Source organism: Gobio gobio (assembly GCF_949357685.1).
Source record: "Gobio gobio genome assembly, chromosome: 13".
Lineage (NCBI taxonomy): Eukaryota > Metazoa > Chordata > Actinopteri > Cypriniformes > Gobionidae > Gobio > Gobio gobio.
In genome coordinates, this window is record NC_137106.1 from 28,923,329 (window position 1) to 28,946,616 (window position 23,288).

The following is a 23,288-nucleotide window of genomic DNA, read 5'->3' on the forward strand; positions in this document are numbered from 1 at the left end:
TATCATTAATTTCTTAATGACAATAATTAAATGTACAACATAATTGAAGAAATGAGTCTGATTCAAGATGAATATTAGAAAGCCCAGTCCTGGCTGGAGCTGGGGATGGAGGAGGGTAATTCGCTCCTGAGCAATGCGATAGCTGCTGATAATACTGAATGAATCATAATATATATATATATATATATATATATATATATATATAGGAATGCAGTGATAGGTGTCGTATTCCCATAGGTAGACATGGATCAGCTGATGCGAGCTTGACTAACGTGACCTGCCAGAACTAATGCTAAGCTTGATACACACACACACACACATATATATATATATATACTTATGCATAATATATGGGTGTGACCTATATATTAAATATTTATATAATATTATAAATATTTATATAATATTTTAATATTTATACTCTCATTTGTTATGTATATATTATTATTATTATTATTATATTATTATTATTTAATATATACCAAGAATGATTCCTTTATTTCTGTAAGCAGATTCCTCCTATTAATTTAATGGCAAAATTGTAATTGTGACACGTATTTAACATATCCGATTATATATATACACAATTTTATGTATGGGATAAATAATTGGGAATCACATAGGGGTTTTCAACCTTTACAGACCCCAGGACAATCACTACTAAAAAGAAACGGCATTAAAAATGTATTTATGTTTTTATATATATTCCTCCACTGACCCCTTGGAGCATCTTCAGGGACCTTCGACATAATTTATAAAATTGTTTTATACAAATACAAAATGCTAATTTAATCTAGCAATAGATGAAATGCTCATAGGATATATCAGCCAAACAAACACAGGTGTGAGATAATGTGAATAATAATGAATCATTGTTAGTCAGTTTGCTCAGGTATTGAAGTGATTAGTGTAATTATCCACCTTCAAACACAAAGGGGGGCAGGATGGTCACAGAGTTCTGGCGTGTGAAGGGTTAAATGATTTACTAAAAGAACAATGCATGGTGGGTGAAAAATAACAGAACCAGAGATGTCAATTCCGGGAGGCTAAACTCAAGTTCAGAGCAGTTATTACATTGATATGGTGTGTTATGTGATAAAGCGTGCAATTGTGTGAAGCTGAAAGTGTACGTAGCCTAATAGAAAAATCATGAAGAGAGGCAACTACAACTTCACCTTGTTTTCTTGTTCTATTCTTATCTTATGAGATCTTGCTCAGCGTGCTTGCTGAGAGAGTTTGGAGCCAAACCAACTAGTTTCAGAACAATGTGTGTGTTGGGGGATAGAATCCTTGTGTCTTTTTAAAAACCCGTGTAGGCCATTCAATAACATTAAAAGCTTTAGCATTATTTTTACTCGCTCTCAAACAGATGCAAACAGGCCCACGGTCAGTTTATATGTGCAACATGCATGTATATGTAAAGTGGCCAAACATCCCACCATCTGCAGGGGTTGTATTAACGTGTGTTTGATGTCTAACATCTGGCTCGTATCTTCACGTTTGTGTAAACTCTCTCTGCGTATTTGAAAGATAAGGCTCGGGGAGGTCGTGGTGGTCCTGCCAAGGCGCGAGCATTAGTGGGCGGACAGGACTAGTCACGTGATCCTCTCACCGAGTTCCCACGCAAAACACTCCTCACACACATCCACGCGCGCTCGCGCTTTCGCTGCGCGCTCACGGCCCTGAGTCCTGCGGTTCTAGAGAGAAGAAACTGAGACTTGAGGGGAAAATAGACTTAGATGCATCTGATGTGCTGTTGTTAGTTATCCTGGCTGAAGCTGATTTATAGTTATTATGTTTCCTGCTGCAGCCCTGGGGATAAACTTAAGCTGAGACCGAGAAAAGTGAGTATACTCTTATACTACTAATGGACTTAGATTTGAATAGACGAAACATGTTTGATAAAGTACTTGGTGATCTTAAAATACAACGGTTTGATCTTAAATAAATCTTGTGTTTATGAATGTTAAGTTAGTGTCTTATAAATGTGTAAATTTAATGTTTAGTTATATAACGCAGCTATGTTAGTGCATCGAAACCTAGGGAACTGCCTAACTAGACAACATCTCGGAGCATTAAATTCGTGCGCAGTTCTGTAGCTGATTCGGAACGCGCATATGATGCCCGAAAATTATTCGTGCATGCGCCCCTGATGCCCAAAATATCTGTGTGCGCCTATGACGCCGAAAAAATGCTGCACACACCAATGATGCCAAGAAATGCTGTCTAGGCAGTTCACTAAGTTTTGAGATTCAGGAACGACTTTTATTTGCGTTAAAGACTTTTCCTGACTTGGGAACGATGGCTGGGTTCGGTTAGTTTAGTTTTAAATGCTTAAATCCGTCATAGACATGCAGATTCAAAGCAAGTGTACATTTAAGAGATATAAATTAAATTCAAACAAAATAAATTCAGATGCAAAAAAAAAAAAAAAACCTCGTGTGGGGGTGCTGGGGTGATTTCGGGCTATCAGGGTGGAGGGGTGGGGGGTTAAAGGTGTGAATTGTTCTCTGTGGGGTGCGTGCAGATATGCATCACTTGTATAGGGTGTCAGCTGGAGAGCAGACACACAGGTGTTGTGTGAGTGCATGTTTATTTGTATGTGTGTGTGTATAGACAATTCATTTGTAATCCAAAGTGCCCTGATCTTTTTGTATTTAAGCAGCAATTGTGAACAGCTTCAAGTGGACCAGAAAAAACGAGCCTACCTCTCTATTTGTTTCTCTCTCCCCCACTCTCTCTCTCTCTCTCTCTCTCTCTCTCTCTGAAGCAGAAGGTTGTGTGTTGTGTTTATGTATGAGCGAGGGTGAGTGTGTTGAGATGAGTGCTGGCGATGAAAAGGGCGGATTACGCATCTGCCCCCCATCCAGTCTAAATGTGAAGAAGGTCTACAGCGAAAGCGCAGAAGAACTCCAGTCCCCAGAGGCTCTGAGGAGCAGCGCTTTGTCACCTGACCTGAGGCAGGACTTCAACATGATGGGGCAGAGAAAGAGAGTCACACAGATTCTGCAGAGTCCAGTAAGACGTCACTCCCACACACACTCGCAGCAAAGTGAGAATTCGCATGCTCTCTCTCACTCACTCCCTTTGCATTTTAAAAGGAGCCCACGCTTGTGTTTGATTGCATAACAACCAACAAGTGGATGCCCGTTGCCATTAGTAACCCATGCACAGATCACCAGAAATGCTGGGAATGAGTGAATTAAATAAAGAACCTGAAGTGATCATATTTTTGCAGTATAATATCAGGGCAGTAATTCTAGACACACATATTTCTGATGTTTCAGATGTGATAATAACTTCATCTATTTTTAATTTCGCAATAATTTGGAGCAGTATCAACAAAACGTTCATGCCCTAAATACACAACAAAATCTTGATATTAAAGTGTCCTTGATTTTAATTTTTTTTAAAATCAACATCATAATTGTCAGTTTAAAGGTACATAAAGACCTGGTTTCACAGACAGGGTTTAGATTAAACCAGAATTAAACCTTAGTTCAATTAGGGCATTTAAAGGTGCAGTGTGAAGTATTTATGAGGATCTATTGACAGAAATGCAATATAATATACATAACTGACCTAACATAATGTACTATTATGTTTTTTAGAATGAGCCATTTCAATCTTCATACACTGTAAAAAAATTTAAAAAAATCAGGTCTCCAATTGAAAATTTTCTAGTGACCGATCACATGTAAATTTTTCAGTTGGCCAAATTGAATTTCTGTGAATTGATCCAATTTAATTAACAGAAATTCAATTTGGCCAACTAAAAAATTAAGATGTTATCAGTCACTAGAAAATGTTCAATTGGAGACCTGATTTTTTTTTACAGTGTACACTGCGGGTCCCCTTACAGTGAAATCACCATTTTGCGCCATCATGTTTCTACAGTAGCCCTAAACCAGGGGTGTCCAAACTTGGTCCTGGAGGGCTGCTGTCCTGCAGAGTTTTCAGGACAGTGGACCTCCAGGAGCAGGATTGTATGCCCCTGCCCTAAACGGACACACTTCTCTACAGAGCGCTCTCTCCGACGACAACATTTTTGTCCTGTGTGGGCCACCGTAGCTTCTTTATGTGCTTTGAAAGGGAGGGGTGAGTGGTGGGCGATTGCAATTCAAAACCGCACCACTAGATTTACACACTTTACACACTGCACCTTTAAGTAGCTTTTATACACATGCATAAGAAAAAACATTTGTTTTTAAACGACCCGGCATAAACAAGTTCATTACATAGTGACATGCGCGCACAAAGTGAGCGGAGCAGAGTGAGCGCGAAGCTCAACTTCCATAGGAACGTATCAAAAACGTGCACGCACCGTGAAAGAGACAGAGCGAGCGCGGGTTAATGCCGATGTATTTGAAGGTGATGTTTTGCTATCGGCCCTCTGCATATATATTTTTGATCAGCTTTCCTAAGTTCAAAATTACTAAACAAGTGTGCATCTTGAGACAAAACAATGGCAGTGACATATTAAGTTATGCTTTGAGTTAAAACAGCTCAAATATGCATTATAGTCTGGGACTAGCTTAAGCCTGGTCTGTGACACTCGGGGCATGTGTATCTTTTTGTCCTGTAACTAGTAAGCATGCCTTTTTTTTATTACTGTTGGTCACCGTTTTGCCTTACAAGTTTAGCCTACAAATGGTCCTGTGGTTTGACAAATGTAGTACAGATAGTCCATGCAGTCTCTCAATTAATATGAGGTCATAAAAGCTGCATGCATGATCATTTTAAAATGCTGTTAAAAATAGTATTAAATGAAGTATAGCATGTTTCACCGCAGGACATGTCAACTTCCCAGAACTATTTCACAGTAAAGGCATGTATGACTGGACCTTCTGTCTACTGGACTTCCTCTTAAAAGCCTGTTTTGTTATCAGTGATTATTCATTACCGTGAAATAATGAGCTATGAACAAATTAGAAATGTCCTATATTTAAGGAAAGTAATTTTACACTTAAGCCACACTTCAAAATAAATGACTTTTATTGTATACACACACTACCATACAAAGGTTTGGCCTTGGTAAGATTTTTTTAGAAGTCTCTCATGTTCATCAAGGCTGCATTTATTTGATCAACAAAACAGCAATATTGCAAAATGTTATTGACATTTAAAATAACTGCTTAATATATCTTACAATGTAATTTATTCCTGTGATGCAAAGCTGGATTTCCGGCATCATTAGTCCAGTCTTCAGTGTCACATTCTAAATGCTCATTTGGTGCTCAAGAAACATTTCTTATTATCACTGTTGACTGTGATTGGTCACAAAGCTTTCTGAGCCTAAACTTTTGAATGGTATCCAAAAATAATTGGGTAGATCTGCAAGCAACGTATGCTAAACCTTTTCTTAAAAATATGAAGTTCTTACATGAAACTATAGATGGTGCAGACTGATCCTCAAGACCTTAACTCAATCTGCTTGCAATCACATCAACCTCTATAGGTCACGGATGATTGGTTCCTGTTGTATCAGTAACCAATGAGCTTGCTGCTCATTTGCAAAACACTTTTTAATCCTCCACTTCCCTAGCTCCACCTGTATAGATCTGCTACGAGTAATTCATGTATGCTATATTGTACAGCAGCAGCATGTCTTACTTGCTCACAGCAGCGTGTTGTGTATGTATTGGCACTAGCAAGTCCCATACATAAAGTCAGTTTATGTATATAACGGACAATATATATACAGAAAATGTGTTTCTTGGAAAACAAGTATTACTTTAAAATAAATCTCATTTGGTTTGACATTTTGTTATCTAATGAAATGACATTCTTAAGAGCTTTAATATCCAAATTTTACTTTGAAATTATAGTTTAGTTCAAAGTAGAGAGTTAAAGAGTGTGTGTGTGTGTGTGTGTGTGTGTGTGTGTGTGTGTGTGTGTGTGTGTGTGTGTGTGTGTGTGTGTGTGTGTGTGTGTGTGTGTGTGTGTGTGTGTGTGTGTGTTGCAGGACTTTAAGGAGGAGTTGGAGTGTATGGTAAAGGAGCAGTGCTCTAAAGGCAGTAACTCCGGTGGTTTACTTGGTCACATCGCGCACCTCATCCTCAGCAACACATTTAGCAACACTGGAGTGTACAGTCCCAGCAGTGAGTGCACATACACACTTTTACCGACACTTTATACGTCATGGTCAACAGATGGCAGGCATATAATTCTGAAAGGTAATCACCTAGAAGCACAGATAAAGGTAGATATTTATTATTGTTGTGTTGCCGTGTCTGTGTTTCCAGGTGCAGGGTCGATCAGTCCGGTGAATGATCTGTGTGGTGTGGAGTGGTTTAATTGTTCTAAAGCTGAGAGGCAGGGTCGCTGTAAACTCGCCTGCTTGTACCGTCTGCTGGACCTGTACGGACACACCCACTTCCCAAATACGTATATAACTGTGAGTACTTTTTTTTTCCACACAGCGCACAAATAGTTTTTCAAATCTGATCTAGGACTGACTGTGCTCACTGTCATTTTGCATGCATTAAAATCGGATGCTATTGTTCAGACAGTATTGGTTGTCATAGTGATGGCTTAAGTGTCAGAAAAATGTAGAGAGACAAGAGAATAGCTGCCATGTGGAAAAAATAGACAACTGCTCATTCTGCTTCTGCTCTATCATCATGACATGTCACCATGATGCTAAAGTCATCGAACAACAAAAGCATCAGATGGATTACTGTGCTTTACACATTCATGCATATGCCGTGTCTCATTCACTATTAATTCCACAGCGAACGCCATATGCGAGTGCAAATGAGTGAATCGTGACAGCTGTAGTCACTAGTGCACTTTGTGTAGAATGTCAAACTCATTTTGCACCCTGAATTACTGTTTATAAAACTGAATATCTTCAAGATTTACTATTAATGTATTTTATTGCTGTTTAGACTATAAGCAACTAAACAGATCTGAGTCAGATATGTCTGAACATAGTCCGGTCCTCATTTTAGCTTATCCTGGCCAAATGCCTCCCACTTAAAAAGGAACAGGCCAACTGCCCGGCATTTTTACATGCTGTTTAATTTAGTGGAATTATCTGAAGTAGATATACCACAGGCTTTGCAAACAATTGTACAAATAATTACAATTGTTGTAATGTAAATAACTCTGTAAAAATAGTGTGAATGTGCAGAGACCTATGATTTATCCAATGGAAGTCGCACAGGTATATTTGTGGCAAAAGCAATACATTGTATTGGTCAAAATTATCGATTTTTCTTTTATGTCAAAAATCATTATGATATTAAGTAAAGATCATGTTCCATGAAGATATTTTGTATATTTCCTACCATTAATATATAAAAAATGTATTATGTATAGTAATATAATGCATATTAATACTAATAATACATTTTTTATATATTTATGGTTGGAAATATACAAAATATCAGAGCTAAGGACTTAATTTGGACAACTTTAAAGCCGATTTTCTTAATATTTAGATTTTTTTAGCACCCTCAGATTCCAGATTTTCAAATAGTTGTATCTCGGCCAAATATTGTCCTATCCTAACAAACCATACATCAATGGAAAGCTTATTTATTCAGCTTTCATGTGAAACTTATACCCTTATGACTGGTTTTGTGGTCCAGGGTCACATATATACCATCATTTATTTCAGAGGCATAACGCAAAAAAACAAAAAACTAAATATACGGTTCTGCTGATAGATAACTATCCATAGTTATATAATATCCATAACTAGCCACTAATCCCTTAATCCAGTTGCACAAAAGCAGCCAATCAAATTGGAATTGGTGATTCCCAATGCATCTGCCGTTCTTGTCTTTTTCTGTGTCTAATCTTAAGGCTTTGGACCATCTTGAACTTTTTGAATTTTGAATAATGTTCTCCCTCTCTTTTACTATTTCTCTGTCATTTTCTTTTTCAGCTGCGTATCAACAAAGAGCAAGATCATATTCTTATTCTTCCTAAAGGACTGTCATTTTCCGAGGCCACGGCAGCTAGTCTGGTACATACACCCCCACACACTCTAAACATGAATTATAAAGTTAGGAACTATGTACATTAGCAATTGAATATAAATACACTATTGTATTTAATATATGGAAAAATATGTGAAAGAAGCCAATAAATAAGGTTCATCTGTTTCTTGTTCACAGGTGAAGGTGAATCTGATTGGTGAGGTGGTTGACCAAGGAGCGACTGCACTACCTGTAGATGTTTTGGGATTCAAACCACATTCTGCAGTGTATTCTGCCCGACCAGATGCCAAATGTGTTATACATACATACACACCAACTACAGCTGCAGTGAGTGTATACACACACACACACACACACACACTTGCCTTTCCGGTCTCCCACATTCGTGTGTGAATTAGTGCTAGTAATCGATTTAATCGAGTTTTTAATATTTTGATATTGTATTAATTTCAGTTACTCTCCAAATTAATGCAGACACAATTTAAAGACAGTATATTTTAAATATTTGTTGTAATGGCCAGTATCACTGATACTAATGTTTCTATGAAACATTGATGACGTTACATTACAGTATAACTGAAAGATGCCAATTTCAACATTATTAGGCTTTAAAAAAACAACTTAGTTTAAGTGAACTTAAAACATTCTTTACATAAACCCATTATAATAAATGTTATATTTACCTGTGGCCTTCCCTGATAAACATATACAGAAATGTAAGTTCAAGTTCAAGTTCAAGTTACTTTATTTATAAAGCGCTTTAAACAAGGTAGAACCTACCAAAGTGCTGAACAAGGTCAAACATACAATAAAAACAAAATGATAAAGCATATCATAATTCAAGATCAAATCACATCATAATTCAAATAAAAACCGAAAGACCAAATAAATAACGAAAGGAAAAAAACAACAACAACATGAAATTCAATTAAAAGCCAAGTTGAAAAGAAAGGTTTTTAACCTGATTTTAAATTCTGATACAGTAGGGGCAAATTTAATTTCGAGGGGTAACTTATTCCAGAGAGTAGGGCCGGCTACAGCCAAAGCACGATTTCCTCTTGTCTTTAAACAGACTTTTGGAATATGAAGAAGAAATTGATCATTTGATCGAAGGCTCCTATTTGAGCTATACAAATGAAATTGAGTAGATAAATACGGGGGGAGCAAAATTATTTAAAGATTTGTACACAAGTAACAATATTTTAAACTCAATACGGAACTCTATAGGCAACCAATGTAACGATCTTGAAAGAGGTGTAACATGAAAAAAATTGTTATAGCCCTTTAAGAATTTAGCTGTGGCGTTTTGTACTTAACTGAAGCCGGAAGATTTGAGACTTTATGATACCATAATATAAGGAGTTACAGTAATCCAGCCGCGATGTAATAAAGGCATGGATGACAGTTTCAAGGGAACGCTCAGAAAGAATGGTTTGATTTTTGAAAGAAGACGGAGATGAAAGAAACTAGAACCAACAACTGAGTTAATTTGTTTGTCAAATGACAGATTAGAATCGAATATAACCCCAATATTTCTAACATGGGGAGCTGTAGTAGAGCAAATTGACTGAAGATCAAAGTGGTGGTGTGCTTTGGCATTGGGAGGGCCAAAAACAATGATTTCTGTTTTATCAGAATTTAAAAGGAGGAAGTTAGAAGAAAGCCATGATTTTATCTCATTTAAACAAGCGTGCAGGATATTTAAAGTGTTTAAAGAGTTTTTCTTAGACACATGCAGGCAGATAAATTTGCAGATCATCTGCGTAACAATGGAATGATACATCATACTTCCTAAAAATAGAGCCCAAAGGAAGGAGGTATAGGGAAAAGAGCATAGGAGATAAAATCGAGCCCTGAGGAACTCCACAGGTAAAATGCCCCAGAGAAGAAGTGAAACTACCAATTTTAACAGAAAAACTGCGATTTGTCAAAAAGGATTTAAACCAATGTAGGACTTCACCACCTTAAACCCACATAATGTTCTAGCCGAGAAAGGAGAGTTTCATGATCTATAGTATCAAAAGCTGAAGATAAATCTAACATAACCAAAATCACAGAATCACCCAAGTCTGTAGCCATTAAAATATCATTAAGAACTTTTACCAGAGCTGTCTCAGTCAGTACTAGTGCTTTGAAGCCTGATTGAAAAATCTCATAAATGTGATTATCATCTATATAAGACTGAAGTTGACTAAGCACAATCTTTTCCACTAATTTAGACAGAAAAGGCAACACAGAAATTGGACGGTAATTTGATAGAATAGAAGACTCAAGACTAGTTTTTTTTTAAAATAGGAGTTACCGTAGCTGTTTTTAAAATATTTGGGATTTCTCCAGATTTCAGGCATTTATTAAAAAATGTGACCAGCTCTGGACCTATTGCATCAAGTATTAACTTAAAATATCATAGGTGAATAATATCATAAGGAGAAGGAGATGGTTTTAAATTTGCTACAATCTTTTTGACTGTTTCCAGGGAAACAGGAGCAAATATTGACCAGCTGTAAGGTGGAGCAGCAGTTATCAGGGGTTTACTATTTGAAACCTGAATTTGGGCTCTCAAAGTTGCAACTTTGTTCTGATATCTTGTTAAATAGTAAAAAAATGTCATAAGACACTTGAAGTTTATTCTTTTTCCAAAATCTTTCCGCTTTTCTACATTCTTTCCTCACTGAGCTGATATCTTGATTGATCCAGGACTCAGATTTGGATTTCGGTTTAAAAAGTTTATAGGGTGCGATAGAGTCTAATATCTCAGACCAAGCACTGCTTAAAGTAGAAAGGTGTTTTTCAGCATCAAGGACAGACAAGTAGGATTCAATCGCAGGTGTAGAACAGGATTCCTTATAACATCTAGTGAAGTCCTCAGTAAAAGAGGGGGTATAAACAATATAACAATAGTATAAACAATAGTTTCATTTTCATTTTCCTTTATTTAATCATGTTAAAAACTCATTGAGGAAAAAAATCTCTTTTTACAGAAGTGACCTGGCCAAGAAGCCAGCAACTAATAACATAAAAACCTAAATTTATTGAGAGGGAAAAAAATTATTGCAGTTTCATCTTGATTGTTTTAGTTTCAGCATGTTGTTTTAGCATTTCAATGAAGTTAAATTGTTTTAATATATTAATAATAATGGTAACACTTAAGTTTAGGGTTCAATTCTCTCTATTAATTTTTTGTAGTGCTGGGCAATCGATTAATCACGATTAATCGCATCCAAAATAAAAGTTTGTGTTTACATAATATATGTGTGTGTGTACTGTGTATAATTATTATGTATATATAAATACACACACATTTATGTATCTATTTAAGAAATATTTGTATGTATATACTGTATATATATATTATATATAAATGTAATAATTAAATATTTTATATGTAAATATAACTTATTTTTCTTAAATATATACATGCATGTGTGTGTATTACATAATAATTATACACAGTACACACACATAAACACATACTTGTATTTTGGATGCGATTAATCGATTGCCCTACACTAATTTTATGTCATAGAATAAAACGTGAAAGTGTCTTTAGCTTGTGTTCACCACAGACCTTAGTTCAGCCATTTAACCAAAATCCCATTCAAGAAACCCATTGACTTCGATGGAACCGGATGTGCTAAAATGCTAACTAGTTTCTGCGTTTTGGTCTTTTTGTAGTAGGTGTAACTTGCAGGGGCGGGGTTTGTTGTACTGCGGGATGCATACAGACCCTTCTCCCTTAACGGGCCCTGGCCCCTTGCGTAAGAACTACTGGCATAGACAAAGTATTCATTCTGCTTGTTATATGTCCTTTCTGTATGTCCTGTAGGTCTCTTCTATGAAATGTGGCATCTTACCCATTTCCCATGAAGCTTTGCTGCTGGGAGAGGTGTCTTATTTTAGATACCATGGTGATTTAGCTGACGAGCAGGAGAGGATGGAACTTCAGAAAGCTCTGGGTCCCACTGCCAAGGTGACAGTCAGTGATTTCTGCCTCTCGTTGGCATGACAACCATTAGTAGTTAACTATAGTACAGCATGGCAAAGCTTAAGCAGGGAAAAATAGTAGGTTCTAATCGATGGCACATTAAAATCAGATTTTTTTTTGGTTAATATTGGTTCATTTTTGTTTAGTCAATGTCTAATGTTAAATTTATAGCATTATAATATTTATAGTATCATATTAATAATATTATTTTGTGCATTCCTGGGATGTCTTATTTTGGATTCACAACACTGATGCAATTCTGCTTGTTTTTAGGTTTTGGTCCTGAGGAATCAAGGTTTTCTGGCATTTGGAGAGACGACAGAGGAAGCTTTTCACTATCTGTATCACACCCACCAAGCCTGTGAGATACAGGTACACACACACACACACACAATCTAAACTGAAATATGTATATCTGGATGAATAAACAAATATGAAAATAAACTTCCAGGCCCAGATCATTCCAGTGCAATTCTAACCTAAATGTTAATAGACAGCGTCCGAAATCGCATTCTCTATTGAGTAGGTACTTATTTTGAATAAGTAATTACTTCACAACCGCTAAATAAGTATGTTCTATATAGTTTAAATGTGTTTAGCATGAATGTAATCCGACGTACTACATTCGCCATGTTAACATTATCATGTGACCTACCGGCGTCATTCACAAATTCTCTCCTGCGGCCTCAAAGGATAGTAAAGTGTCCATTGTGTGCACACTTCAGAATCTCGCTGGAAGTAGTACGTCATCCAAGTACATTTTGCCTACTCTTTTCTGAGTACTGTGAATTCTGACATTTTGTCACATTGTTTTTCGCCTACTATGTAGAAGGGAAGTATGCGATTTCAGATGCAAGTTCAGAGCGGTTAGACATTCATTCAACATCATCTTTCTGCCTTTGTTTCTCTTCAGGTTAGCGCTCTGCTATCTGCGGGTGGCGTTGACAACCTTTGTTTGTTAGACAGAGCAAGTCTGAAAACAGCTCCTACGAAAAATCCCGGTGGACCAAAACCAGACGGACAGATCAGATGGAGGATTGGAGAGGCAGAATTTGAGTCACTTATGAGGATGTTAGATAACTTGGTGAGTGACCTGTGAGCTAATCTATACTATGTGTTAGCAACTTTAGATGTTTTGTTTTTGACGGCATGGAGCATGTATTATTAAATATTTAACAGTAAAAACAACAACAATAGTGCCTACTAATATGCCACCTCCTGCATTTCCAGGGTTACAGAACCGGTTACACTTACCGCCATCCCATAGTTAAAGAGAAACCTCGGCACCATAACGATGTGGAGATCCCAGCAACCGTCACAGGGGTGGCACTAGAGGAAAAGGACGTCTTTCCACAGAGCCCGTTGGACTTCCAGTCACAGAAGCGGGACAGAGAGAGAATACGATGGCTAAACTCTCCGAACAGCTACTTAAAGGTCAATGTACCTGAGGAGTCCATCAACGGGACCTGCAGCCCCCGGAACAAAACTACGGTATCTTTGAATAGTATGCTAATTTACAAACATGCCCAAACATAACATGATAATATTGAGGATTTCATAGTTATGCATTAGTACTATTCATAAATTCAGCAACTTAATGAGTCAGTTTTCAGTGTGGTTGATCATGGATCAGTATGGAAGCATGTTTCCACCTCAGAATAAAAAATAAACAGGTCTTAGTCAGGGTAGCGCCATATTTCATTTTTTGACCGGAATGAAAATGAGGCTGTATGTGTGATAAAGGTAAAGTGTGTTCAATGGAATTTTACTGTAGTTTAACGATTTTGCCAATTGTTCAGCTGTGAGTTTTGAAAATCATGTGTTCAAATACATTTATATATGTGACGCCGGACCACAAAATCAGTCACAAGTCGCAGTGTATGGGTCAAAATGATCAATTTTAAGTAAAGATCATGTTCCATGAAGATATTTTGTAAATTTCCTACCGCAAATATATCAAAAATGTATTATTAGTAGTGCTGTCAAACGATTAAAATATTTAATCGCGATTAATCGCATTAATGCCATAGTTAACTCACAATTAATCACAATTAATCGCACATTTTTATTTATTCTAAATGTCCCTTGATTTCTTTTTGTCCCATTATTTTTTCTTATTTTAATGCTCTTATCAACATAGAAAAGTGGATCGGCTTGCTTTGTTCAAATGTTTGTTTTATTGAAAACAACATTGGCATACTGTAGTGTTCGATTTCACACCAACATTCTCACTTGAAGCAGTCATTCACACTTGGAGCAAATAATCGCTCACACAATGTAACACTGTCCATCAATAAAAGGGTGAAAAAAAATACTTTGTTGCACAAACAGCCCCTTCAACAGCCCTTTCTAAGGGATCAAAACAGGGTGATACAAAATAAAATTACAAAGTGCACATGCAAGGTAAACTAGGACTCCGCCTATAGTGCAGTTAAACCAGGGGTCGCCAACTAGCGGACTCCGGTCCAAATCCGGACCGCGAAGCCTTTTGACGTAGGCTAATGAAACAGTTAACGTTGCAATGCTCACTGTTGCGTTCAGACCCAGACGCGCGGTCAAGCATGCAGAATCACACCGGACGCGAATGACGCGACATGCACGCCGCTTAATTCGCGCCGCAGAATGTCTATTTGCGTCTTTGCATTGACTTAAATCACTCGCGCAAAACGCTTCATTCGCGTCCGGTGTGAATGCACCATCAGAGCAGAAAGCAGCGCTCAAGACAAGCACTTTTAGTTGAAGACCCCTGAGTTAAACCATGGCATAATACGTTTCTCATTTCGGCGTCTCACGCTTGCCATCCACGTCTACTCTTTTAATGGCCCAAACAAGTGTGGGCAGCCGCAGCGTGCCTGATGTTTTGTTTCCGGTCTAGCTACATCCGGAGTGGTGTTGTAGTTTTTCTAACGTTACTAGTTGCTGCAACAGCATGTGAAAAAACTACAAAGTTTGTTAGACCAAAAAGAACGTTAATCTCGCGATAAAAAAATTGACGCCGTTAAAATAGGTTTGCGTTAACGTCGTTAATAACGCGTTTAACTGACAGCACTAATTATTAGTAATATGCATTGCTAAGGACTTCATTTGGACAAGTTTAAAGGCGATTTTCTCAATTTAGATTTTTTTGCACCCTCAGATTCCAGATTTTTAAATAGTTGTATCTCGGCCAAATATTGTCCTATCCTAACAAACCTAAAATAATTAGCTGCATTTTTACCATGTTTTTACCTGTTGAATGTATGTGCTCAATGTTTTCATCATTTTCTTTATCCTTTTAGTGGATGAAGTCAGAAGAGTCAGGCAGCTGCAAGGGCACTCCCATTAGGATTGAGGACCCCAACCAGTTTGTCCCACTTAATACTAACCCCAGTGATGTACTGGAAAAAAGAAATAAGGTGTGTGTGTGAGAGAAAGAAAATACAGACTGAACAGACTGTGTCCACAGATTGTGTTCCCTACACTAAAGCACTGCTTTGTTTGTGGTGGTTTAGATTCGAGAGCAGAACAGAGTCGATCTGATGACAGCTGGACCGAAGTCTCAGCTGCTGGCAGACATCGTTGTTGACAAGACTCCTGGACCAGTGAGTGACTGCACCAATAAATCCAGCACAAACACAACTACTAAATAAACTATGTGTAAAAGTTTCCTTCTGTAATAGTACTTTTGACAGGTATGCACTAGAAAAAGCTGCTGTACTCATGTGATTTCATGTTGTTCATGTATTTTGTTTCCTCCAAAATTTGTAAATCTCACTATGTGACTAACCCTTCCAGTATACCAACAATCCTTCCTTCCTTCTTTCCTTCCTTCCAGTACCACTCTTTCTTCGTCCTACCAGCATACCAACAATCCTTTTCCTTCCTTCCATTCCAACAATCTTTTTTCTTTCATTCCCTCCTCTTTCTTCCTTCTAGCATACCAACAATCTTTATTTCTTTCCTTTCTTTCTGAATATTTTTGTTGCTTTTTCTTTGCTTACCTACAATCTTTCTTGCCTTCCTTACTTCCTTCCAGTACACTTTTTTTCCCCTTTCTTGTTTAATGCTTTTGATTCCTTCCTTCTATACCAACCATTTTTTCCTTTCCTTACAGTATACAAAAAATCTTTCTTTCTTTCTTTCTTTCTCTTTCTTTCTTTCTTTCTTTCTTTCTTTCTTTCTCTTTCTTTCTTTCTTTCTTTCTTTCTTTCGTTCTTTCTTTCTTTCCTTCCTTCCTTCCTTCCTTCCTTCCTGAATGTTTCCTTCCTTCCTTCCAATACTCCTTTATTTTTTTCTTCCGTTTTCTTTTGACCTTCTAGTATACCAACAAATCCATCCATCCTTCCTTCCTTCCTTCCTTCCTTCCTTCCTTCCTTCCTTCCTTCCTTCCTTCCTTCCTTCCTTCCTTCCTTCCTTCCTTCCTTTATTTCTTCCTTCCTTCCTTCCTTCCTTCCTTTATTTCTTCCTTCCTTCCTCCCTCCGTCCCTCCCTCCCTTTCTTTCTTTCTTTCTTTCTTTCTTTCTTTCTTTCTTTCTTTCTTTCTTTCTTTCTTTCTTTCTTTCTTTCTTTCTTTCTCTTTCTTTCACTTTTTTCTTCCAGCAATTCCAACCATCCATTCATCCAGATTTCCTTCCTTCCATACCAACAAATTTTCTTTCTTTCTTTTCATTTTTTTTACTCTGAGGTGGAAACATGTTTCCATAGATAGATGTCAGTATAAAGTCCAAAACCTCTGTCCTTGCAAAACATACACATAAATTACATAACAGACACATAAATTGTCAGTAAATCCCTTTGCCATGATTATTTTCAGGAATTCATCTATGAGGATGAGGAGCAGACAGCTGCTCTACCACCAAACCCTTTCGACCAATCAGAGGCAGAGTTACAGGAATACACACAAACTGTGGAGAAGAGCAGCCAATCAGGTACTAGCACACTCTGCATACAAGGACATAGAATGACGCTATCGTTCAAAATTTTGGGGTCAGTAAGATTTTTCAAATAAATTAATACTTTTATTCAGTATGGACGCATTAAATGGACCAGACGTGACAGTAAAGGCATTTATAATTTTACAAAAGATTTATTTTTCAGATAAATGCTGTTCTTTTGAACTTTTTATTCATTAAAGAATCCTGAAATATATATAATATATTGCTAAAATATTAAACAGCAATTGTAAGAAATGTTTATTGAGCAGTAAATCAGCATATGAGAAGTTTTCTGAAGGATCATGTGACACTGAAGACTGGAATAATGATGCTGAAAATTCAGCTTTGCTGTCACAGGAATAAATTACATTTTAAATATATTAACATAGAAAACTGTTATTTACAATTGTAATGATATTTCTCAATGTTACTGTTTGTACAAATACATGCAGTCCTGGTGAGCGTAAGAGACTTATGTCAAAAACATTAAAAAATCTTACCGATCATCCATTCAAGTTCCTGTATTCCATTTTCCAGTGTATTTCTTGTTTGATCCAGTAAACACTTTCCATCTCTGTTTAAACCAAGTTAAACCTTGTTTGTTAAAATGTGTTTTTTTTTTTCATATAAGCTCTTCAGTCAGAGGCCGATGAGGAGTTCACGGACGGAGAAATGACCACATACGACGGCTCCACAGTGTCCCTGTCAATCTCACCTCTCATGAGCCCTGAAAGAGGAGGTAAAGATTCTCTCATATAAACGGTTGGCTGGGATTGAATGAAAATATTATCACACTGGTATTTGATAACCAAATTACTGAAATGAGTTGCTGTTTTATGGATTCTAGCTGGATGACCACATGCTGAAAAGTCTCTCCCTTTCATTCTCAGACTGTCTCTCAGCTCTGCTACAAAGCAGCGACGGCGATGACCTGACGCAGGATGATGATCTCACTCTACAGGTCACTGAGCTCAGCATCACTAAAGAGATGCAGGTCTCCATAACTACCACTGTCGCCAACAACATTTCAGTCACCAGCTCTTCTGATAGTCAGCCGAAGTCACCAAAAAAGAAGAAAAAGAAATTTCGTACTCCTTCCTTCCTGCGAATGACGAAAAAGAAAGAAAAGAGAGAAAAGGAGAAAGGAAAAGACAAAGAGGAGAAAGAAAAGGAGCAAGAAAAGGAGATAGAGGAAGAAAAGGAATGCAAAAAGGACTGAGTGAACGCTTCTGTTAGACACATGCTGTGCAGGGGCTTGTGGGTAATGTAGTTTCAGGATGGCCCAATGTTAAACGTGATGACTGGCAGGGATATGGATATTAGCGTTAAAGCAATGACTTGTATGTATTATTAAGCACAGAATATTTCATTTTAAATCTCTTTTCTTACAGTCATATCAATAACTAAAGCAAATAAATAGCTTAAAAATATCCAACACTTTTATAAACTGTACATAAAAGCACAAAATAGAAATTGTAGTCCTGCTCCGCAACTCTAAACACTGAATTTGAGAAGTATCAGAAACATTTTGATGGCTCTGCATTGTGTTTGTAGATGAATTGATGTTTTGTGCTGATATAATCAGGTGACAGTGAATTGTTTGACGGACTGTGTGCAACTGGGAAGCTGGCCATTCAGTGTGATATGAAGCTTTTTTGATTTGCTGGGTTTATAAATGGAGATGTGGTTGATAACATTCTTATTCTACTTCTAGTTTTATTGACTGATTATACTGTAATCATTACATGTTGATTATATTAAGCTATGATCACTATACTATCAAATACACTGTTTAATCAAAATCGTATGATGTAATTATGTTAATAGTGATGTATTCTTGTGCTCACCAAGTTTTTATTTTATTTTTTATCTTCCATGGTCAAATACTGCTTTTGTAATTTGCAGTGTCTCATGGTCACGTGTTAATGTAACCGCTGTGAAAAAAAGTGTGCTACAATTTACTATAAGGGGAAAAAAACATTAATTTTATAATACAGATCAAACCTGTCAGTTGGAAAACACAACTTGAATAAAAGTCAAATTCAAATAAATCACAAATTCTTATAGAAATGTCAAGAAATCAATGTTTATTCCTCTCAAATATGTAAATATACAAAACTGAAAAGCAAATGTAACAAATAGACTGCAGCAGAATGCTTATTAGACACAGAGGTGAAGACAGCAAAACAAAAAACTGCTTAATCTGTTCAACAACACCAGTCAACTGTGTATGAGGGCGGCCAGTGCTTTCCATATACATTTGTTCAACACATTCTAAAAACTATAGAGCAGTTTCCATCCTCGGCAGCTGACTCAGAGACTCGTCCTGAGAGCAGGAGGAGAACCTGTAAAATTAACCAGGAGCTGTCCTTCACTGAGGCCCGATGAGCATCCAGAGACTCCATTCAGTATAGAACAGCTCCAACATCCACAAACTAAATACCCACTATTACAGCAAATAAAACAAGGGGGAAATGTGTTACTATATTCATTTAATCTCCAATCGGATTTGTTTATGATTTCTAAGTGGGTTTCAGTTCGTTTCATTTTTCATGGTGGGTGATAACAGATGGACACAGACACGAGGGAGATCACTGAGGCATTAGGTGCCTGACATTATACTTTGAAGTGTCATTGTACTGGGTCATGGGTTTATCTGCGATGCCACACGTGCCGACGCCAACCTTTCCGTTCACACTCTCTGGAGATGCAAATATACTCCTCTTCACCTGGAGAGGAAGATCATACAACACAAATATTATCACAGGGTTTAAAAAAAAAAAAAAACTATTTAAGAGAATATTGCAAAAGGAATTAGCCTTTTTTTCTCTCATACACACCTGTCCTTTCTTGTTTTTGGAATAGGCTTTATTGTTAAACTGCTGCCATTTGGATTTCTGAACTTCTCTCTCTTGCTCCAGCTCCTTCATGCGCAGCACCTTCTTCTGGGCCTTTTTCTTCTTATATTCCCTCTGTTCCGCCAGCAGCTCTTTCCTAAGAGAAAACACACAATGGGGAAAAAAATTTAAAAAAACAAAACAAAAAAAGATCAAAATGTAACATTAATATATATATATGTGTGTGTGTGTGTGTGTGTGTGTGTGTGTGTGCATAAATACGATTTAGATTTGCATATGAATTTCAATTAAATTAAAAGGAATACATATTTTAAAAATATACATTTTAAATAGTAGTATTAGAGATATAGAGATCACTTGCAGCTAAAATTGTGTCGCAACTGTGCTCATTTACAGCTTTTAAATCATATTATACCTTATAGGGCCAGTTGTTCAAAGGTAAGCTGATCGGATTTTGGTTATCGGATTGGATCAAATCTTGAAAATGGGTTGTTCAAAAGGGAAAGAAGGGATCTGAAATCAGATTAGATCACGGAATCCAATCCTAGTTTTAATCTGGATCAAACCTTCGGTTTGTGTTGTTGAAAAAAAAAAATACAACATTTGTATCATATAATACACAAAAACATATTGATTAGTTAGGCTAATTGTAAAAGTAATAAATTAGAAGTAGACATTAGGCTACCTATCAAGCCTTTCTGTAGCCTACAGTCAAAGTAAAAAAAGATTTAACCATATAAAATAATCCCCAAACAGCTGTAAATAGCAAACAAAAATATTATATTACATTTAAATGTTTTTTTTTATCACTTTTAAGACTTTTATAATTCTTATCAATTATAAGAGATGAACCAGTCAAAAAGGTTTCTCGGGTGAACGCTACACGAAACTTTTCTGAGAAAATGCAAAAGCATTTTTTCCCCAACTCATATTTTTTCCATCACCATGTCTCTTTAGGGGCTCCGTAGAGCACTAGTACTCCAGATTTGGTCATCTGAAAAGGTGTGTATCTGGATCAGGGTGATCCAATCCAATTTTGCTTTGAAAAACCAGTACAAAAAGTAAAATGGATTACCTGATCCTGGATAAAAAAACATGGGATTTCAAAATCCAGATCATTTTGATCCAGATTAAATGTTTTGAACAACTGGCCCATAAAGATATGTTCCTCTGTTTAGACACTATGGGCCTGTTTACATCTGGTCACGTCATGCATTTTCTCTGAAAAGACCAGGTGTAAATGCCCTCCGAAACGGATTTAAATCTGATCACTCAAACCACTTCAGGAGGTGGTTTGAGACGCATTCCAAACAAAACTGGACAAGTGTAACTGGCTGTTGAAACCAAATATGTCAAGTTTACTCCTCGCAAAAAGATCAAAAACGTGAGAGAGCGTGCATTAGGCTATATAAGACATGTTATGGCCATTTATGAAACTGAAAGCAAGTCGCAGAAGCTCAACACACAATCAACTTCATTAAAAGTAGGGAGACTAAATGATCTTACCAGTGCTGATGCCGCTCTCTCTCCTATTGCGGTCTTTGATCTTGAAATTAGCTGATGATAAATAAAATGCAGCTCATATCTGTTGCTTTCGTTGACGTGAACTCCATTCAATTTGCATATAGAGCGGGAATTGAAGATCGGATTTATATTCGTTTTGCGGAGACACATTTACGTGGCCAAGTGTAAATGTTATAACAAATCAGATAGCTATCGGGTCAGTAACAACACAAAGTGACCAGGTGTAAACAGGCCCTATCTAAAAGGTATTCTCATGTCTACTTACTTGGATTTGGGCTTTCCGTCCTTCTCTTCCCTGCTCCTGCCCTCCTCCACTTCTTTGAGCACATGAAGTGGTATCACCTCTGCGTTGCCGTAGCCAGCGAAAGTGACGGCTGCCGTGCCATTATCACGGTCAATCTCTTCGATTTCTGCCTCATACAACCTGCCAATCACACAGCACTGTAAGCAGGTGAGTACGGATATATAGACGAATCCCTCTTCCAAATGTAGCCGAACACAATCCCAATATACCTCCCAGTACTGTGTGTTGGTGTGTGATACTCACTGTCCATCCTGATTCCAGGTGGCCATGCAATGGTCTCCGACCCTCCAGCTGTGAGAGGGAGCGACGGTCTCTGAGGTTTTGGTGCTGGTCGTGCCTTCCGCAGGCTGTGATGTCAACAGGTCTTTTGTCAACTCAATCACCTCCTATAGCGACCACATAACAGCAATGATTTGACAGTTAAATAACAAGGCACTTTTTTCTACAGAGGCTTCAAGCATCATCCTAAGCGACAAAAACTGGCCCCCTGAAAAACATGGCAGACCACTGAAAGACTCTGGCCTCAACAATGCAAACACATACTAAGACAGTATGAAGCAGTGGATAATTGTGCCGCAAACCTGGAGATCCTTCTGCAGTTTAAGCAGATCTTCATTATCTGGATCTGTAGAGAGCGCAGCTTCCACCTGCTGTAGCTGAGCTTTATAATTGCTCAACTGCTTTACCAACTCTTCAGACATCTGAAAAAAGAAAATTAGTAAAGAGTGAAAACAGATTTCAAAACACCCACCCTTGCCTTTCATACATCAACATTCATAACAACCTAAAGTTCTCTAGAACAGGATTCTTAAATATTCATCTGAATCCGACCTAAATTATGTTTTTGAACTACTCCCTATTAGATTTACAACAACGTTAACTTTTCAAAATACAATGAATTTTACATTATGTTGGCATGTTTATTTGTGAAATGTTTATAGTAATTTCCTAATTACATATCCCATTTAATGAACCAAATTCGTTAATTTTATCACTTTAATTATAAACGGTTTCTTTATTTGATACAGCATTTGCATTCATTAACTGTGTCTCACAAAGCCTTGTTTTGATTCAGTTAAAATATACAAAAGCGATGTGGAGATTCATAAATAGAGCACAAGGCCGCACGCTCGGCAGAAGACATGTTTATATCTTTAAACAGTATGATCGGATCATCCTTTAACATGCGTCTTACCTTTAAATATTCCTAATTTGACAATTATATGAAAAGCAGATGAATTAAGGTGTTTAAGTGTCCCATGTACGATTGTATTTTCGTGGAAAATAGCGGCCGTTCCTTCTACGTTTGTTTCTCTTCGTGCTATCGTTTTTTCCGACCTTTTCCCGGATGTGACGCCAGTGCCACAGTCTCGCGTGATTAAAGTGTTGTCGCGATGTCTGAATGTAAAATAAAAGGAAATGGAATAAAAAAAATAAAAAATAAACTCACAGCTATTTTGAGTCAAATTTTCTAATTGTATTAACTGCAATGTTCTTCTGGGTTTATTTTTTATTTTTTAAGGATGTACTGTGTGGCTTCTTTTATGTACAAAAAGGATACATCTAATGAATACTTTATTATTAATGAGCCATTCCACCAAATGGGTAACATTTCAGTCCCCAGGACATTTTTTGTATGAATTTGCATGGAAATTAACTCTAAAATACATTTTAGAATTAAGCAAAGTGTCCTGAACATTAATCTAACTGCAAATGTAAAATATAAAATTTAAAACATTATTAACTGAGAACACA

At 37.0% G+C, this 23,288-nt stretch overlaps 2 protein-coding genes across 3 annotated transcripts; one reads left to right on the top strand and one right to left on the bottom strand.

Annotated features, from left to right (window-relative positions):
- Positions 1-1,587: 1,587 nt before the first annotated feature.
- add3b (adducin 3 (gamma) b) lies at positions 1,588-18,914 on the top strand. Of its 2 annotated transcripts, none has more exons than XM_079833337.1 (15): positions 1,588-1,844; positions 2,774-3,018; positions 5,966-6,101; positions 6,246-6,397; positions 7,895-7,975; positions 8,127-8,276; positions 11,776-11,919; positions 12,208-12,306; positions 12,848-13,018; positions 13,165-13,425; positions 15,213-15,329; positions 15,426-15,515; positions 16,727-16,841; positions 17,479-17,586; positions 17,738-18,914. In XM_079833337.1, the coding sequence occupies exons 2-15, from the start codon at positions 2,797-2,799 to the stop codon at positions 18,064-18,066; spliced, it is 2,175 nt and encodes a 724-aa protein (XP_079689463.1). In that variant the 5' UTR covers positions 1,588-1,844; positions 2,774-2,796; the 3' UTR covers positions 18,067-18,914. The 2 variants fall into 2 exon arrangements, with proteins under 2 accessions (XP_079689463.1, XP_079689464.1); XM_079833338.1 differs by having other exon boundaries at positions 1,642-1,844; positions 2,771-3,018.
- Positions 18,911-22,899, bottom strand: smndc1 (survival motor neuron domain containing 1). The gene is made up of 6 exons (XM_079833339.1): positions 22,729-22,899; positions 22,115-22,234; positions 21,777-21,919; positions 21,495-21,653; positions 19,688-19,841; positions 18,911-19,576 (listed from the first exon to the last, which is right to left on the bottom strand). The coding sequence occupies exons 2-6, from the start codon at positions 22,232-22,234 to the stop codon at positions 19,439-19,441; spliced, it is 714 nt and encodes a 237-aa protein (XP_079689465.1). The 5' UTR covers positions 22,729-22,899; the 3' UTR covers positions 18,911-19,438.
- Positions 22,900-23,288: the final 389 nt, after the last annotated feature.

What these genes read in the sequence shown, in the direction of transcription:
- add3b (XM_079833337.1), top strand. Translation starts at nt 2,797, where the DNA reads ATGAGCGAGGGTGAGTGTGTTGAGATGAGTGCTGGCGATGAAAAGGGC. An exon ending in CACAGATTCTGCAGAGTCCA is followed by an intron (nt 3,019 to 5,965) that starts GTAAGACGTCAC and finishes TGTGTGTTGCAG; the next exon opens with GACTTTAAGGAGGAGTTGGA. An exon ending in ACCAAGCCTGTGAGATACAG is followed by an intron (nt 12,307 to 12,847) that starts GTACACACACAC and finishes GTTTCTCTTCAG; the next exon opens with GTTAGCGCTCTGCTATCTGC.
- smndc1 (XM_079833339.1), bottom strand. Translation starts at nt 22,234, where the DNA reads ATGTCTGAAGAGTTGGTAAAGCAGTTGAGCAATTATAAAGCTCAGCTA. An exon ending in GACGGAAAGCCCAAATCCAA is followed by an intron (nt 19,842 to 21,494) that starts GTAAGTAGACAT and finishes GTTTTCTCTTAG; the next exon opens with GAAAGAGCTGCTGGCGGAAC. An exon ending in CCAAAAACAAGAAAGGACAG is followed by an intron (nt 19,577 to 19,687) that starts GTGTGTATGAGA and finishes CTTCCTCTCCAG; the next exon opens with GTGAAGAGGAGTATATTTGC.